This window comes from Magallana gigas, chromosome 1, assembly GCF_963853765.1.
Source record: "Magallana gigas chromosome 1, xbMagGiga1.1, whole genome shotgun sequence".
NCBI classification, from domain to species: domain Eukaryota; kingdom Metazoa; phylum Mollusca; class Bivalvia; order Ostreida; family Ostreidae; genus Magallana; species Magallana gigas.
In genome coordinates this window covers 33,101,520-33,121,276 of record NC_088853.1, presented here as the reverse complement: position 1 = coordinate 33,121,276, position 19,757 = coordinate 33,101,520, and the positions used below count along the sequence as shown (strand labels likewise).

The 19,757-nt window shown below is 38.3% G+C and overlaps 1 protein-coding gene across 2 annotated transcripts; it reads left to right on the top strand.

Annotated features, from left to right (window-relative positions):
* The first annotated feature begins 938 nt into the window (after positions 1–938).
* Positions 939–8,153, top strand: LOC117685954 (uncharacterized). 2 transcript variants are annotated; one of them, XR_010707696.1, is made up of 3 exons: positions 939–1,106; positions 1,315–7,874; positions 8,083–8,153. XR_010707696.1 is itself a non-coding variant. In XM_066066370.1 (2 exons), the coding sequence occupies exon 2, from the start codon at positions 1,403–1,405 to the stop codon at positions 7,361–7,363; it is 5,961 nt and encodes a 1,986-aa protein (XP_065922442.1). In that variant the 5' UTR covers positions 939–1,106; positions 1,315–1,402; the 3' UTR covers positions 7,364–8,039. The 2 variants fall into 2 exon arrangements, 1 of the variants encoding a protein (XP_065922442.1); XM_066066370.1 differs by lacking the exon at positions 8,083–8,153 and having other exon boundaries at positions 1,315–8,039.
* The last annotated feature ends 11,604 nt before the right edge of the window (positions 8,154–19,757 follow it).

The window sequence follows — 19,757 nt, the reverse complement described above, 5'->3', positions numbered from 1 at the left end:
TTTTCTTAACGGTTGTCCACTATAGGACCTAAACAGAGGTTACTCCAAAAAAAAAGGCTGTAAGAAAAACATGTACACGTATACTTTTTAGACACTTTTTCAAATGAATCAAAGCATCCCGTATATGCTGGAACACTTTCAGCTGTTAATATATGTACGTTATTCGCACGAAGACGATTCGCTTACTTGCCAAATGAATACAGGTACATGTTAACAAGACAAGCTTTTTACACTCATAATACGCATTACCGGTACAAAATAGTTTTGTAACGACATTGATAACACAATAATGAACAACTTTTCTATCGACAGCTATAGCGAAATATTAACCATTTTTGAGTTATAAAGCGAAGACTTTTAAGTGCTCTAGACCCCTAATTTACGGGGCCAGCCCTTTTTCAATGGTGACAAGTGAAAGCCCTTGACATTTTGCATATATTTTGTTCTATATGTGTTTAGAGAAAATTTTAAACTAAAGAGCTACATAACAAAAACACAACACAAAATCAGCATTTTTTGAAACACAAATTCAAATTAATTTTTTGAAACTTTAAAGGAGGAAAATTGTAAACACAAAACTCGGAGGACAACGTTCAAACTCTCTATTTTGAAGATTTGTGACTTTGTAACACAGGCTGTGAGCGATTTCAGAGCCTTTGCGTGCACAAGAATGCCTATATTTTGGGGAAAAAGGGGAATAACTCGGTACCGGAAGTGTCGATATCAACGATTTTCCATAGATATTGAGAAATAGTAACTACCAATAAGCTCTGCAAATTTGAACTTTATAGGACAACAAACAAGCAAGATATTTGAGTTTTAAAAAACGTCTAGAAGAAAAAAAAGAATAAAAAGAATTACCAACAGAATCAGTACAAGATCTTCCGTTGAAAACGGAAGACCTTAAAAATGAATTTTGTGTTCCACCCTGTGGTGGATCGCATTCCGTTTCTATCCGATCCGTTCATATCAGTTTATTTTGTCGAAATTGTCACGAACTGTTTTCCGTATTAACTTTTGGCGCTATATTCTAGCTTCGCACATTTTCCTATGTTCCAAGGCATTCTGTCTTTCTACTCTTGCCAAAACTTACAGTCATTACCAGTGTAAGTAAACATATATGTATTTTGTACATTATTTCTTTCATAATTCGGTATTACCATGGTTTCTATAAACCTTTCGGTATATAACGGTGTAATGTTTACATTTTTCGGTTCACTTGACCTACATTGTCAACCTATACCTGTATCGTAGTGTTTACATAGTTTTTACATTTGTACTTTATTCTAAGTTTGTGTTTTGTTTTGTTTGCAGCTTTTACGATATTAAATCGTTATCTATCTGTCTACGTTGTCTGAATCAATCGGGAGACAGAATAGTAAAAGACTGAGACTACAACAGTATGGCGGACGAGAAGGGAAACCTTGACCATGTTGAATCGCCCGAAGCACAGAACCCAGAGGAATCTACCGCAGAGAGAGAAAAACGCATAAGAACTCTTACCGAAAAAGGAAAAGAGCTGTATGAGACTCATTGTGTGCGGTTTGTTAATGAATTAGAGAAATGCAAGGATCAGTTATCAAACGAACTCATGACAATCGCAATTGTGAAATCCAACCCAAAAGAAATCAGGGAAGCAATACAAAGATTAGAGATTGGATGTGCAAAATACGAACTCACTCATAAAAACTATGTGGCATTGCTAGAAGGCTATTCAACAGAACAGAGCCTTAGACAGAAAAACATCCAAGTAAGTGAATACCAAGAGGTAAACATGAAGACACAGAGTGCACTAGAGGCAGCAAAAAAGCACTTGACACTCATTGATAAAGATAAAGAATCTCAAAAAACATCATCATCCAAACGAAGTGCCATAAAACTCAAACTGGCTGAAGAAACAGCAAGACTAAAGCTTATTGAAGCCCAGTTGGCAGAAGAAGAAAAGAAGGCGAGTATAGAGAGAAGACGTGCAGAGCTAAGTACCATGTTTGAACTTAACAGAACGAAACAGGAAGTAGCTGAAGAGGAATCCGATGATGACCTGAACTCACAAGAAGATGATCCTCTTAAAGATATTCCCAAACTGTCAGGCGTTGAGAAGACAAGGAACTTTATAGAAAATGCAAATTTTAAATCCCTGCAGACAGAAACAAGTTTCATGAAAAATGAAAAAATGCCTCCACAAGTGTTTAGTCAGCAAACACCTGACGTGCACGTCGACCAACTCAGGCAGCGACAACACACTCTAAGCCATTTTCCGAGTTACCCAGTATCTGCGCCCGCACCATCAGCTGCACATTATCCAAATCAACTGAGTGAATTTCATAATTTTCTGTTAAAGAAAGACATTACCATGAATAGATTTATGAAATTTGATGACAATCCAACAAATTATTCAGTGTGGAAGGCTTCATTCAAGAATATTGTAGAGAGCCTCATTTTGACACCACAGGAGGAGACAGATCTCCTGGTGAAGTGGTTAGGGCCTGACTCCTCAAGACAAGCTCTAAGTTTAAGAGCAGCAAACATCCACAATCCAATTGTTGGGTTGCAACGCATCTGGGCTAGACTTGACGAAAGATATGGCGCACCAGAGTTGATAGAAAGTTCGATCAGAAAAAAGTTAGCTTCCTTTCAGCGCATCCAACTTCCTCGAGACGCTCGACACATGTATGATCTGGTCGACATCCTGTCAGAAATACAGTGTCTGAAAGAAGACTCAAACTATGCAGCCTTGCTTTCCTTCTATGACACCTCTTCAGGCGTGAACCCTATCATAGCAAAGCTGCCTCAGTTTCTTCAGAACAAGTGGATGGATCGCGCGGCAAGATACAAGAAATCCAGAAGTGTAACATTCCCACCTTTCACAGTGTTCATAGACTTCGTCAGTGAGATGGCATCAACCTTAAATGACCCTTGTTTCATGTTTGATTACAGAAAGGTCAATGAAGAACCGAAGCCAGTGCAGAAACAAAGACAATGTTATGTAACGACCAAAAAAACTGGTGTGAAACAGGACGAGAGATCTGAATACAAACAGAAAGTCTTGTGCCCAATACACCCCAAGTCGCGAACTCATGAGTTGAAGGACTGCAAAGAATTTTTCAAGAGATCCTTTGATGAAAAGAAAGGACTGTTAAAAGAACATAGAGCCTGCTTCAGATGCTGCAGTTTAGAACATTTAAGGACTGACTGTAAAACATCTCTGAAATGTTCGGAGTGCAATAGCACTTCACACATGACCGCCATGCACATGTCAAAGACACCCTTGGGAACAGAACCAGTGACACAGACAAAGACAGAGAGAGTTGATGGCGGGGAGCATCTTGATGTCATCCCAATCAGCTCCAAATGTACGGCTATCTGCGGAAAATCCTTCAAGGGACGCTCTTGTGCCAAGACTTTAGCTGTCAACATCTACAAAACTGGGAATCCTGAGAGGTCAACTAAAGTTTATGCCAGGCTTGATGAGCACTGCAACAGGTCGCTTATCAGTCCTGAAGTGCTAGACACACTAGGAATCCATACAGCGGAAACACAGTACACATTAACATCCTGTTCAGGAAGCTACCAAACAGCCGGCAGAATAGCTCATAATCTTACCATCCAGTCACTAGACAAGGACTACAACTTAGAACTTCCTACGGTGATTGAGTGCCCTGAAATTCCAAATGATGTGACTGAAATCCCGACGCCAGACGTTGCGCAGCATTTTCCCCACCTACAGGGCATTGCAAACATGATACCCCCATATGACCCAGATGTGCCTATAGGTCTTCTCATTGGCAGAGACGTGACAGAAGCTCATCACGTGCTGGATCAGATAATAGGACCCAAAGATACACCCTTTGCTCAAAGGCTTCATCATGGTTGGGTCATCATTGGAGAAGCCTGCTTAGAGAGAACTAGGACTCCCTTTATGGTAAACAGCAAGAAAACCTCTGTCAGAAGAGATGGACGTCCTTCTTTGTTTGAACCATGCAGCAAAGGCATTTCCGTAAAACGGCTGGATACTAACAAACCCCCAGACAAGGATCAGAGAGTAGCCAGTTCTTACTCAGGCGACAATCTCTTTCGTAAAGAAGATGATGATAATGAAGTCGGACTATCGGTAGAGGATAGACACTTCTTAGAAATAATGGATAAAGAAATGGTGAGAGGAGGAGATGGAAATTGGACGGCACCATTGCCATTTCGACCACACGCTCCCTTACCAAACAACAAAGAGTTAGCAGAACGCCGCGCTTACATCTTAGATAAGAGTCTCCAGAAGAATATTACAAAGAGAAAACACTTTGTCGAGTTCATGAAAAAAGTGCTCGAATCAGCAGCTGAAGTGGCTCCCGAACTAACTAAGGACAAAGAAGCATGGTACTTGCCCCTCTTTGGAGTATACCACCCAAAGAAACCAGAGAAGATCAGAGGAGTGTTTGACTCATCAGCTGAGTTCAACGGAATGTCCCTGAACAAGATTCTCACCACTGGACCTAACCTTACAAACAACTTACAGGGAATACTGATTCGATTCAGGAAGGAGAAATGTGCAATAGTAGCAGACATAGAACAGATGTTCTATTCCTTTCTAGTCAGGGAGGATCACAGAGATCATTTGAGGTTCCTTTGGTATAGGGACAATGACGCAGATGCCCCCCTAATTGAGTACAGGATGAAGGCTCATGCGTTCGGGAGTTCACCCTCACCTGCCGTAGCTACATACGGTCTTAGAAAATGTGTTCAACAGACAGATGTCTATGGTGATGATGTAGCAGAATTCGTGACCCACAATTTCTACGTGGATGACGGTCTCACCTCCTTAACTTCTGCGGAAGAGGCTATCGATCTCCTTAAAAGGACACAAACTGCTCTGAAAACTGAAGGTAATCTACATCTCCACAAAATCGCCTCAAATGACCCTGTAGTCATGAGTGCCTTTCCCCGGGAAGATTTGTGTAAGGAGATGGTGTCACTCAACACGGAAAAGGATACGCTTCCGGTTCACCAGAGCCTTGGTGTGTCTTGGGATTTGCATCTCGATGCCTTCACCTTCCAGATACAACTTGAAGAGAAGCCTGACACACGGCGAGGCTGTTTGTCCACTCTTAACAGCATTTATGATCCTATGGGGTTCGTCGCTCCAATACTGCTTCCAGGAAAAATTCTCCTCCGAGAGATCACGAAATCATCAGACTGGGATGAAACTTTGGAACCTGGAACAGCCGAAAGTTGGCGTATGTGGAAAAACTCTTTATCCTCGCTGGAAAATGTAATGGTCCCACGAATGTACTTTAAAGAGTCTTTGAGCCACTTGGACTGGGTACAACTACATGTATTTTCAGACGCCTCGGAGTTAGCTGTGTCAGCCGTTGCGTATCTCAGGTCTTGCTACAAAGGAGAAATCAGTGTGTCCTTTATTATGGGAAAGGCAAAACTGGCTCCCTCCAAAGGCCACACAATACCTCGCCTGGAGCTTTGCGCAGCTTTGTTGGCTACAGAAGTTGGAGAATTCATCAGGAAGAATTTACAGACCACATTAGAAGAGATTCGATACCATACAGACAGCAAGGTTGTGTTGGGCTACCTTAACAACAAAACCAGACGCTTCTTCAACTATGTCAGCAATCGCGTAGAGCGCATATTATCAGTGACAGAGCCAAAGCAATGGTTTTATGTGTCGACAGTTGACAACCCAGCAGATCATGGTACAAGGGGCCTGAGATCTGTTGGAGACCTCCAAGAAAAATGGCTTAAGGGACCGTCTTTCTTGATACACCCTGAACTCAGCGCTACGCAGGAGTATTCACTCGTGTCACCTGAATTGGATAAGGAGATCAGAATTGAAGTGAAGAAAACGACTTGTGCGTTGGATGAGGATTTCGCGGACAGATGCAACAGATTCAGTCGTTGGCACAAGTTAGTTAGTGTAATAACTCTCATTAAGGGACGTGCTAGACGTCGTTTCAAAAGGAAAGGAGGAAACGAACCAGTGAGGCTGAGGGAGGAGTCTGAAGAGGTCCTAATCAAGATCATTCAGAAGCAAGCATATGGAGACGAAATAGCTTCATTGAGTACAAAGTCACCTGTCTCCAAAGCAAGTCCTCTGTGTCGTTTATCTCCTGTCTTGGACGAAAAAGGGATCCTGCGAGTTGGTGGGAGACTTTCTCAGAGCAGCCTACCAGTAGAACAGCGGAACCCAATCATTCTACCCGGAAAGTCCCATCTAACCGTTCTACTTGTACGTCATATTCATGAACTTGTGCACCACCAAGGCAGACTCATTACCGAGGGCGCTCTTCGCAACCATGGGTACTGGGTGACGGGCTCTAAGAGAGTCGTTTCTTCTCTTATACACAAATGTATAGTGTGTCGAAAGCTCAGAGGAAACTTTGAATACCAGAAGATGGCAGACTTGCCCACGGATCGCATTGAGCCAGGGCCTCCATTCACATCTGTGGGAGTAGATACGTTTGGCCCATGGATGGTTATATCAAGGAAAACTAGAGGGGGTATGGCACACAACAAGAGGTGGGCTTTGCTTTTTACCTGCCTCACAACCAGAGCAGTTCATATAGAAGTAGTAGAAGATATGACTAGTTCTTCTGTAATTAACGCAATCCGTCGCCTCGTGGCCGTCAGAGGAGAGGTCAGAGAGTTTCGCTCTGACCGAGGTACCAACTTCGTTGGAGCCGCTGACGAGATGAAGACAAATGTAGTAAACATTGAAGATGAGCCATTTAAAGACCACCTAGACCGCCATGGGATAACTTGGATCTTCAACGCACCCCACTCCTCCCACATGGGTGGAGTGTGGGAACGCATGATAGGCATGGCAAGGAGGATCTTGGACTCAATGTTTCTTAGACAGCAACGTGAGATCACCCACGAAGTCCTCGTTACACTGATGGCAGAGGTCAGCGCCATCATTAACTCGAGACCCATTACTGCTATTTCATATGACTCAAACGCTCCCATGATTCTCAGTCCTTCGTTACTTCTCACTCAGAGGACCACAGGATGCCCCACTTTATGTGAAGGTTTGGATATCAAGGACATCTACAAGGCACAGTGGCGCCATGTCCAAGTTTTAGCAAACACCTTCTGGAAACAGTGGAAGGAACAGTTTCTCCAGAGCCTGCAATCTCGTCGCAAGTGGACTGAGGAAAGACCAAACATCAAAATAGGAGATGTGATTTTGCTGAAGGACTCGAGCTTACCCAGATTTCAGTGGCCGGTTGGAACCGTAGAGAGTGTGTATCCGTCTCATATTGATAACCATGTGCGTAAAGTGCAAGTTCGAATTGTAAGAGATGGTAAACCAGTAATCCTCACCCGTCCTATTACTGAACTGGTGCTGTTAATAAACTGAACTACTACCAAAGAGACTTTAATTTTTCACACTTCAAAGTACATTGATCTATCTGTATTTGTATACAGTGCTATTTTTTATTGTCAGGTAGTTGTATGAGATCTTTAGACATGCAAATGAAACCAGTTTTGGGTAACTTCTAGTCATTGTCAGTATTACAGGTACTATGTTAAGGGTTGTCAGAAAAGGGATTTTTTAGGGTATTTGATGCATTCATTTTTTAGTGTGAAAGGTACACAGTAAGGTTTGTGAAATTTGTTTTCTAGTTATAATTGTACATCATTTTTCAAACAAATAGTATGTTAGCAATATCTTGCAGATATCGGACGGGGAGTGTGGTGGATCGCATTCCGTTTCTATCCGATCCGTTCATATCAGTTTATTTTGTCGAAATTGTCACGAACTGTTTTCCGTATTAACTTTTGGCGCTATATTCTAGCTTCGCACATTTTCCTATGTTCCAAGGCATTCTGTCTTTCTACTCTTGCCAAAACTTACAGTCATTACCAGTGTAAGTAAACATATATGTATTTTGTACATTATTTCTTTCATAATTCGGTATTACCATGGTTTCTATAAACCTTTCGGTATATAACGGTGTAATGTTTACATTTTTCGGTTCATTTGACCTACATTGTCAACCTATACCTGTATCGTAGTGTTTACATAGTTTTTACATTTGTACTTTATTCTAAGTTTGTGTTTTGTTTTGTTTGCAGCTTTTACGATATTAAATCGTTATCTATCTGTCTACGTTGTCTGAATCAATCGGGAGACAGAATACACCCATTTCATTGACGGAAGACCAACAGCAAGAAATCCAACGCCCAGTTTAAAGTAATGGATAAATAACGAGATAACTATGTTAGGTTAGTGTACAATGCCCGTGCATCATTGTAGGAAAATTCGGGTTGATAGTTTAGTCTACCATCCCGAATATTTATGAATGAAAACATCAACAGAAATGTAACAATGAATGTGCATGAGACTTTTTGGTGCTATTTAAATAATCTTACACATAAAGATTGTGTATTAATAATCTGAAGTATATTCTTGACATACATGTATATTCAAACAGTTGTCAAACTGTCGTATGGTTATAAATAGGACATTATGCATTACTATTTTCACCGTCTATGCTTTTCTATAGATATTACAGTGATATTTCAAACAATATTTAGTAGCTTACCAATAAGCAATACTAATGAAAGTAATCATATGACAATTTAATTTACATTAGTATATAAAAAACATATGTATATATTTATGTTGAATTTAGTATTATTTTTAAAAATGCATTGTAGGGTATGAAGCTCCCATCAAAGTTGGGCGTCGACTTCTAAAGAGAAAGTCTGTAACTAAAGAAAAATTGCAGACAATATGGGTATGTTTATGTATGTTTGCATAAGCGGGGAGGGGGGGGGGGGTTCTTATGTATTACTTTTTGAGAGCTACAAATAAAAATGAAAAACAATTATTTCTCTTTCTTTCTCTTCTCTCATGCTTCTAACATCGGAGAGCAGCATAATTTTGTTAGCTGCTATTAACAAACAAATGTCAATATTGAAGAGTAATATCAAAAATCAACAACGCATTCAAGTTTGAAATAAGCGTTGTAAAATCAATCCCCAATTTCATCGATGTGTAGCCGAATATTAATGCATCTTAAAGTAGTTCATGGAAATTCATACGCAATGTATCTGTCCAAAATGCATAGCCTTGTTCTTAAAACACATAAAATAAGAAAAAAGCTAATAATACATTCCTTGCTGAATATATTAGCAAGACAGAAAAAATGGACAAAACACAGGTCTCTGTAACTATTTGGTATAGCAGAAGCATTTACTTTGAGGCTGTTCAGGTTGCTATTGTGCTATTTATAGTAACATTGGTGATTTGTCTGCAGTGAGGGCTCTGCTTTCAGCAAAGCCCGGCTAAAATTCACTTGACACTTGGGATTTCCAGTGGGACTTTTAAGGGTTTAAGGAGAAGACTTCATTCACAATGAACAAATATATAATTGTTTTATGTAGATTATGTTTGCTTATGTTTGACAATTATGTTTTGGTATACTTTTGTTATAGGTTTGAACCCACACTAAAACAACAAAAGCTGGTTTCTGAAGATGGAGTTGAAACTGTCAACACTAATCAGTTTACCATTAAACCAAAGACAACATCATTTTCCACTCAAACAGACATGACCGAAATCAGATTAGCAGACACGCAGTTGATAGATCCCACACTGCATGAGCATGAATATGCATTGTGTGTTTCAAGATCTAGAGATACAGTACACAGACGAGAGCCAGTGAGACTGAAGACAAATAAGTAAATTGCAGCACTCTAAATATTCGCTTAACCTCTGATGACATATCATCCGACTCCTTTTCCTTGCTGTACACAGGACTGCCTTTGAAAACTTTTAGATCTATGTTATGCAAAATATGGATGACCCAATTAAATTTACTATGCCTGTTTCAGATCAAGTTTTTTTGGTTCTTGTGACATTAAGGCTAAATCTACTGTTTGGGGATATTGTAAACAGATTTGGGATATCAGAGTCTCATGTATGCACCATTTTCAATCAAAGACTCTCTTTTCTGGCTTTAAAACTGAAAAACATTATAGTTTGGCTTCCTTGTGAAACAATTAAAGAAACTATGCCGAAGTCTTTTCGTGAAAACTATCCAAAGACTACATTAATCATTTATTGTGCCGAGACTTTCTTTCAACGAGCTAAAAACGTGAAAACCTACAATCATTACAAGTCCCACAATACAGGAAAGTATTTGGTTGGTATTGCACTACATGGACAAACTATGTTTATCTCAAAGGGTTTTGGAGGACGTTCTAGTAATAAAACAATTGTAGAAGAATCTGGCATTTTAAACTATCTTCTTCCTGGAGATGAAATTATGGCCGATCTAGGCTTTACCATTGGTGACCTTCTATTTCCTCTCAAAGTGAAACTTTAATTTCTAGCTTTTACCAAAGTTAAAGACAAACTTTCGGAAGAGGATTAACAAAAACGCGAAGAATTGCCACCGTACGAATTCATGTGGAAAGGGCTATACGACGTTTATATGTGTTCCGCATACTAAGTCAGGTAGTTCCAGTTACCTACGCAAAGAAACTCAGTGACTTCTTGATTGTCTGTATTGCTTTGGTAAATCTGCGATCTGTTCTTATTAAAGATGATGATAATGAGTGACAGATGATATTTGAAAGTTTCAGTGATGTAACAGTAAATGATACACAAGTAATAGCTTTCCAAAAAGCTTGCCTGACTTAACAAAATTATTAAATGGAAGCATGCATGTATCAATTAGGCTACCTTATCAGTAATGAATTTTAATTTTCGCTGCTGACCATATATTCATAAACGGAACGTGCAAATTTAAGACGAAATGTCAGTCTTTTTTCGATCTAGAACATGTACATATATACTAGTATCACTTGAAATTCAATTGTTTTATTAATTAATTTATTCTAAAGAATGTACACATATCATATAAGTGCAGCTTGAAAGCTGGAGATTAAATAGTCATTCTTTTTTAAATTGAATTTGTTATATTAAGATGCAAAATCAACTGAAAGGCGTTTTTCAAAATTTCCAACCATATAAAATATGAAAGGGTATACAAACACGTTTTGTTTTTTAATGTGTGTGGGCAGCTTGATCAAAATTATTTTGACAAGCAATAAAAAAAGGGTTCATTCTCAAATGCATGACTGTAACTTCCGTATTTGCAGTTTCATTTAGTACATGCTCTTACAAAAGTTGAAGGGGGGGGGGGGCAAATCCATGATTTTCATTTTATTATATAAAAGTTAGGAAAAGTGCCTGCTGCAAAAAAAGTAGGGAGGGGGAAAGCAGTCCCCCACTCCCACCCCAACCCCCGATGCTACGTGCCTGTGATATTTACAGAGCATGTTGTGCTCTGTGGTATTCGCATGATCCCAACAGACTCGTCCACTAATCGTCGCGCAAAATCTATGAATGAGACATAATGGCGCGAAGTCCTGCTTTACCATTCACGCAACGGCTGAGATCTTGATGAACTCATCCATTGGCAGGGATCCATGGGGAGGGGGTCAAGTGAATTTTTTGACATTTGTTTTGTAACAGCTACATGTATATTATACTTGTATTATCGGATGTTTTGAAAGAGATCTATCGAATTATTAAACACACTTGATTAGTTGTTGTTAAATGTAGTAATGTACATTTAGTAAGACCCGCGAGTTGTAACCCCTTTTCAAGATTAATGAAATCGCCCAACTGAACGAAAATTGGGTCACAACCCGCTTTGGTGATTTAGTTCCTCCAGTAAACATTATTGCTGTATAAACATATCTTTGTTTTAATCCAAACTTGTAATAATGATAATCAAACACCAATTATTACTTACATTGAATCGTAATAGGCAATATGTTACGACTTGTTGCGATGACCCCCTCCCCCTTTTTCACCGTTCTAATATGGTGGAATGATGCTCTATTTTTTAATCAGGATTACACACGCGCACTGCATGATGAACATCTCTTTTACTTGAAACCTCTTGCTCGCTGTTTTTATATTACATCCAATATAACATTTTCATCAGTTGTGAATGTTAATGCTGACACCTTAAACATGCAACTGTTAATCTTTTTTTGTGAAATATCATGATATTGCTTGATCCCATTGTATGCACTGTTTCGGAGAATGTAAATTTTAAACCTTATATATGCCTGACGTCATGACGTCAAGCAATGCTAATATTTGAAGGTTTTACTGATGTAAATGACACAAAGTTGAAACATGAATAATATAATTGTATTGGGTTTTATATACCAGTCTAATTAAGGTCAAGTTCATGATTCCTTGAGTATATCTGCTCATAATATGACAAATGCTAAATAATGTATTTTAGGCAAAACCAATGCCACATCTTGAATTAAGACTATTGTAATATGTCTTTATTAATACCGTGTAAAATAAATTCATCATGAATATTTTTTTCAAACAGTTGAAGATAAGAGGATGTTGTGTGTTAATGAACTTATTTTGAATACTCTTCATGTTCAGGAAAAAATAATTATCAACGATTGAAAAAATAACTGTATAATTTCAGCAATAAGTCTAACATCGAAAACTTCATTCAACTACATGTACATTTGTATATACATGTATGCAACAGTTAGGAAATTTAACATGTTTCTTACTAATTTTAAATCACATTCAAAGTCATGAACTACTCTTGGTAAAAGTTTGTTGAAGTAAAAACAACATAGTCTTGAAATAGCTGCTTTACAAAACTGTTGGTCATATTGTACATCAATGACCTTGTATTTTTTTTTATTTGTCCATATAACAAGTTTGCACAGCTGCACATGTGTTACATGCAAAGTTAATTTCATTTGAAGGTAATAGCCCCTTGAACTGTTATTCTCAACATATTATGTACCATTTTGCAAGGATTTCACAACATCATATTAACCAACTGTAAATAAGCTGCAAAGTGTTTGATCATTCTTAAGTACTGGGAATTTAATTTTCAAAAGACATTTTGAACCATCAGCATTGGTTATTATTCCATCTGGGGAACACTTAGCCAGGGTTCTTCAAAGAAAACCATGGTTCCTGTTTCTTCTCTGTGCCATCCAGATGAATGCAATTGTTGTTTTGCAAGAATTTCACCTTCTTGTCCATGTCTAGTAAATTTGTTTCCTGTGAAGGAAGGGTACATATGCTCTCTTAAGAAGTTATCACTATTTGTAGTGTCACGAACGGGAACTTTGTGAGTACTACTGCTAGTTATTCTTATCTTTCTGCTGTTGTGCCACAATTCAGATACACTTTGTGAAATAGTTGCCATCGATAACGATTAAATTTGGGCATCATTAAAATGTATGTACCTGTAATAAAACGCACAACACTTATCACAAGATAGCTCACCTGTATGCTCAGTATGAGGCTAAGATGAAGGTTCAAAAAGAGAGTTTTATATTTGCGTGCACAGATATACTTAAAAGTGATTTTTCTAAAGAAAGAACTATACCCGCACTTTCTAAAGAAAGTTCGCGTATATTGTTGTTACCCTGTTCCGTCTGTCCGTCCGTCCGTCTGTCACGTTTTACTTTCTCAAACTGCTCTTACATCTTATAAACCAGCAAACTGAACTCTTGGAGTTTGATTTTGGGTTTTATGTTGTTTTGTAAAAAGGTTTCAAAAATTCTCTGTTAGTCCTGGGGGTTAAATTGTTAAAAAATGACGTTTTTTCCACAAAAGACCTTCTTCCTCGAACTCCTCCTACATTTCCAACAGTAGACAAATCATCTTTTGGAATATGTTTTAGGGTATCCTATAGATGCGCAATAAGGTTTCGGAACTTTCAATTTTGTCCTGGGGGTCATTTAATGGCTGAAAAATGACGGGTTTTTTTTAACAATCAAAAACTGGTTTCAAAAACGTCATTTTTTTGGCAGTAGCCAAATGATCTTTTAGAATATGATTTGGGGTGTCATATTGAGGTGTGATCAGGTTCCAGAATTTTTTTTTTAATAAGGGGATCAGTGGGCAACAAAAAATGACGTTTTTTGCAAAAGAGTATGGTTCCCAGAACTCCTCTTACAACTTTTGGAGTAGCTACGTCATCTCTTGGGATATAATTGGGGCTGTCCTATAGATATGCAATAAGGTTTTAAAAAAATAAATTTCATCCAGGGAGTCAAATAGCAGGAAACTGACGTTTATCACTAAAAAAAACATAGATCCAAGAGCTTCTCTTATTATTTAATGGATAGACACATCATATCTTGGGATATGATAGGGACTGTTCTATAGATGTGCAGTAAGGTTTTAAAAATTTAAATTTTACCCAGGGAGTCAAAAAATAGAAGAAAATTGACGTTTATCACTTCCAAAAAACATAGATCCTAGAACTCCTTTTATGATTTAATGGATAGACACATCATATATGGATGTGATAGGGACTGTTCCACAGATGTGCATTACGGATTTGAAAAATTAAATTTAACCCTGAGGCCCATTACCTACATACCTTTTGATGCCCCTTAAGGATCAAGAATATATATGGTTAAGGGGTGGGGATCTCAACCGTTTTCGAGATATTCGTGCACTTCCTGTTCGAGGGGGGTCATGACCACCCCCGGGGCCCATGACCTATATACCGTTTGATGCCCCTTGACACAAGGAACATGAATATTTATGGTTTAGGGGTCATGATAATAACAGTTTCTGAGATATATGGTAATTTCAAATTCCTGGGGGTGGGGATGACCCCAGGGGTCAGATCTAATAAACCCTATATATTGCCAGTAACAGTCAATATATGATTATGAAAACCCTATATTATTATCTTAAGTTTGTCCGTTTTCAAGTTACCATTTACAATAGATTCTACGACTCTTCCTACAAGGTTCATTGTTTGACCCCACACCCTTTTGACCCCCCCCCCTTCCCAAATCTAACCCAAAATGATAAAAATCAAACCAGGGTGCACAACTAAGATATGCAGGCCTTTCATATCCTAGAGTGTTGTACAATTCTGTTCAGCCATTTCTGAGAAACAAGTTCAGAGCGGGAAAGAAGAAAAAGAAGAAGACGAAGAATAATCATACATGTATTACGAACCATACAAAAATCAATAAGTCTCCAAATTTCATTCGGGAGACTTAATAATAAAGATTAAATAGAGATAGAACATCAAACATCAATAATTTAAAGATAATTGACAAGTCATGATTCTAAGGGGGTCAGGATGTCCCCTTAGAGTCATGACTTCATTGCCTTAATGATCTGATGCGCCATGACCTAAGGAGGAAAAATATCTTTGGATTAAGGTAGAGATCTCAATGGTTTTTATGATATTTGATAATATGTACATGATATATGATTCAAATTAAGAACCCAGATATAGATCAATCATCTATGTTTTGTAATACTTCCTATGTATATATACATGTATAAGTTGGTGTTTTGTTCTATACTATTCATGTTCATGACTGTAGTATGGCTTAGTCTTCTTTTAAATTACATTAAAAAATTGTCAAATATATATGACTTGGAACCCCCACCCCAAAACAAACTCAAATATAAACTGCCCCCCCCCTTAATTGTCGAATGATCTATTAAAATCAAAATATAATTTGGGTGTCTAAAAACTTTTATAAACTGGTAAAATATGTTATTCTTAAACAAAATTACATTTCACCTTGCATATTTGACAAATGATCTATTGAGATATGATCAGAGGTCATATTTCTACCTTGGGATCAGTAATCAGTATTCATTGACAAATTAAAATTAATAACAATAAATGATTCAAATTATAAATGTTTATACTCCACATATACCCCCCCCCCCCCAATCTAAAGATTCAGTCTTCTTAATACATTCTTACATGTGTACAGTAGCAAATTTTAATCATTTCTTGATTGCTTTTTTCTCTCCTATGCACATTAACATTTTGGAAATTGGTCAATTTTAAAGATTTATAAACAAAATGTTATATGCATGTGTATTTGCCTATTTGGGCCATTGTAAAGTCTCCTAAACAAAGCCATGACATCATTAGGCTAGGAATTACCCACATGGATAAAACACTACTGTAACAAATGAATAAGATAAAATTCTTTATTATTTCTAGTTCTAGAATGTCAGGATGTCTCAAAGGAGGCATAATCTATATACAATTTGACGCGCAATGACACAAAGAGCAAGAATAAATTATATGGTTTAGGGATGAGAATCTCAGATATCAGAAGTTAACAAAATATACAGTTTATCTTCATTTCCGATCTCATAAAGGGGGGTGGGGTTTATAGACAACACCTGGCCATTAACGTATTTTACACCATTTGATCATGCATCATAATAACATTAGAATATATTTTGTATTTTCCTGTTTCGTGGGGCCAGAACAGTCCCATAAGGTCATGACCTACATTGTATTTGATGCAGTATAATACGTTAAGAAAGAAATACTCCTTCCTTCCTATTATAACTCATATAAAATGATAAGTGTCTACACTTACGTACATGTAATATACAAAATTGATTATTTAGGGTCAATATGGGGTCAACTCAATAGTGCATGTCTGCCAAATGAAAAAATAACTTTTGCAACTAAAATGACAGAAACTTTAAACCCCTGTCACACCGAAGCTGCGTCCTGACGGCGATCCCGCTGCGTCCTTAAATAATGTAAAACGCCAAGGTAAACGCAGTAGAGTCTCCTACAGCGCCGTAACAACGCAACAGCATCTTCGTCCGTCGCAGTGGGATCGCCTTGAACATTTTAAAACGCCATGCGACGGCGCGCACTTTGAACATGCACAAAGTACGCGCCGTGGCTCTGCGTTCTGATAAACACGCCGTACAAGCGTAGTGAGGTCGCCGTGAAATCTCCAACAGCGCCACGAGAGTTCCGTCTGCGCGCTCAAGGAACGCAGCTAATCGCAGTGTAGACGCAGTGATAAGTCAATTGCGCTTGCATGGAGACCTCACGGAGTCCTTTGGGATCTCACGGCGTCTCTATCCCGCTCTCACTGCGCACCCACAGCGTTTGGACAAGTTGTTTTTCATTTGGCAGCGTTCACACAGCGACCCCAAAGAGCTGTTGCTGCGGTCATCGCGCTCTCGTGACATTTCTTCTGCGTTTTTACCGCGCTCCCACGGCGTTTCTTTTGCGTTGTCATCAAGACACAAAAACTCGAACAATGGCTGTTGTACAATAGGAAGCGATGTAATCATTATCAAACTGCATGTATGTAGATGACGATGTAAAACGTAGCATTTGCTAATATTCCAAGACCTATCAATGGATGTAGATGGAATTAAGATGTTTTCACATCTTTTCTGTTTTCTAGCAACTATTAACAGATCTTTTTGTAGACCTGACTACTAAGAGTTTTGTCCTAGTCCTTCACAAATTGTTCAGAAGTAGTTATGTTTCCATAACAATGTACTTTTTCATAAAATAAAAACAATTTTTTAACCATTTATTTACTAGTTGTAAAATCTTGTTTATTTCCCAAAACAATTGTATAAATTAATGTTAACCTACTAAGAAGTAAAGAACGTCTCGTGCACGCAGTCAGCGCGCAGAACACGCCGTGGACGCGCGGTTAAAACTCCTAGCACGTCATGATTGCTCGGCGGAGACTCTGCGAGAGCGCAGTTAATCGCAAATTAGAACTCAGTGGAAACGCAGTTACACGCCGTGGGAGCTCCATAAAAACGCGTCGATCGCCGTCAGGACGCCGTGACATCTCCACTTGTACAATTTTCAAATAAAATTGTCATTTTTTCTGAATTTTCCTTGCGATTCTACGGCACTTCCATGAATTTTAAAACGCCGGGACCACGCAGCTTGATGTGACAGGGCCTTTACAAATGCGATAGGATAAGTAACGATGATAAGCTTATTTAAATATTAAAAGATGATGATACAGTTTGCTGTCAAAGGGAGATCACATTTAAAAAGTGAAAGTAGAACTTATGTATGCTGGCATCTCATTATATTGTGCTACTGCTACTACATGTATTATGCTTACCTATATTGGTCAACATCATAATGATAATCCAATTAAAACACAATAATGAATTCCTTTAGCTGATCTTAACTAATCCTTTTCTGTATGGAAAACACAGACATGTATGTATACAATCGAAGAGCTGGGTAAAAATAGTACCCGCTAATAAGACCTGCAGACCTGTGTTGTGTACGTAACTTCAGACAAATATCAGTTATTTGTAACATGCATGTATTTTTATGACCTATTCTTCAAATCCACTTGCACTATTTTATTAGGTAAATAAAAGCTTTAAGGTGGTGCAGGACACCTGCATATTGTGATGTATACTTCCTATTGAGATCAAGTATATTAAATTGTAATTAATTAAATATTTACCCCCCAAATAATGTTACCTAACATTGAAGCGCAATGGGTTAAAGCGTTTACATGTCTGTAAGAGCATTGGGGTCCAAGGTGTATTTTTTTTTTTTTTTTTTACAATTGATATAAATGAATTTCCAGGAGAGGGGGGAGGGGGGGGGGGGCTGGACCCCTCACTCCCACCCCTTCTCTAAATATGTGCACACGATGATGTACATGTAGGCACACAGAAGCAAATCTAAAACCGGCAACCGTCATGGGGAGGGGGCATAATTTAATGTTTTATTTTGTTTGTAATAATTATATAGACCATTATACTTTCTATGACATGAAATGTTGAGATTATTGATTAACTGAAAATTCACTGCAAACAGTTCAACCCCAAATTGCACATAAAGTGCTGCTCATGTGCATTATCATATTGGAAGGGATCTCATCCTTCAGTTATGAAAATTATAATTTTAAATGTAATACCAGAGCTTGCATGTGGCCTTCATTTTTAATTATACTGGTACAAAACAGTGTTATTTATGGGCAAACACTTGGTGCGGGTATTACTGTCCAATGACAGCGTCTAGTTCTTTAATTTCTGAGTTTTCCACAAAATATTTGAAAGGTTGATGTGATATAAACATTGGGAATATAGATGTTGTGTTTTGTGGTTTTTCAGCATTGTTAATCTCACTGCCATATTAAGTTTTTTAAACTCCATATCTTCAAGAACACCTGGTTCAAGGTGTCTTGTCGCACCCTTATTCCACTGCAGCTGGTCATCTGTACACGATTTTCCCGTAAAACCTAATCTTACAGCATGCTCAATTTTCCGCAAAAGTGCGCCTACATGACTGCACGTTTTACTGTTCCCAGCCATGCATGAACATCCCCCGTTTAGAATTGTGCCGATCATATCACAGAATACCCATGCATTGTTAAACTCTGAATTTATTTTTTGTGACGGGCGCACTGCAGATGTCAGAATTACTGTATTATGAATATTAAAATGAAGAATTTCCCCAACAGAACCGCTTTTAAAATAATCGGACCTTTAATCGAAAAATATAATAAAGTTTCACATAATAAACATTCATTGGCAAGAATTTTATGTAACCAGGGAATGGTTGCTACAGCGTTTGGTAATCTAGCGTCAAGGCTACAATGGCGGCTGTTTTCCGCGACATCTATCGGGATGAAATTCTACTATGGGAAGTAACTGAAAAAAGTCGTCTATATGGTCATATTGACCCCACCTTAGAGCCTGAACCCCTGATAAAGGGGCCATACATTTTTGATAGAGGGCTTCATGGACATCATAACCACGCAACCAGTTTTTTACTAACATATGTGGGAGTAGAGAAGATTTTTGAAAATTTGGCTTTTTTTTTTGCATATTTGGCCCCATCTGCGGCGCCCGGGGATGTAAAATTGATGATGCAGGGCGACGGTCGAAAACGGATAGCAATAGGTCACTCAGTTTTCTCAGGTGACCT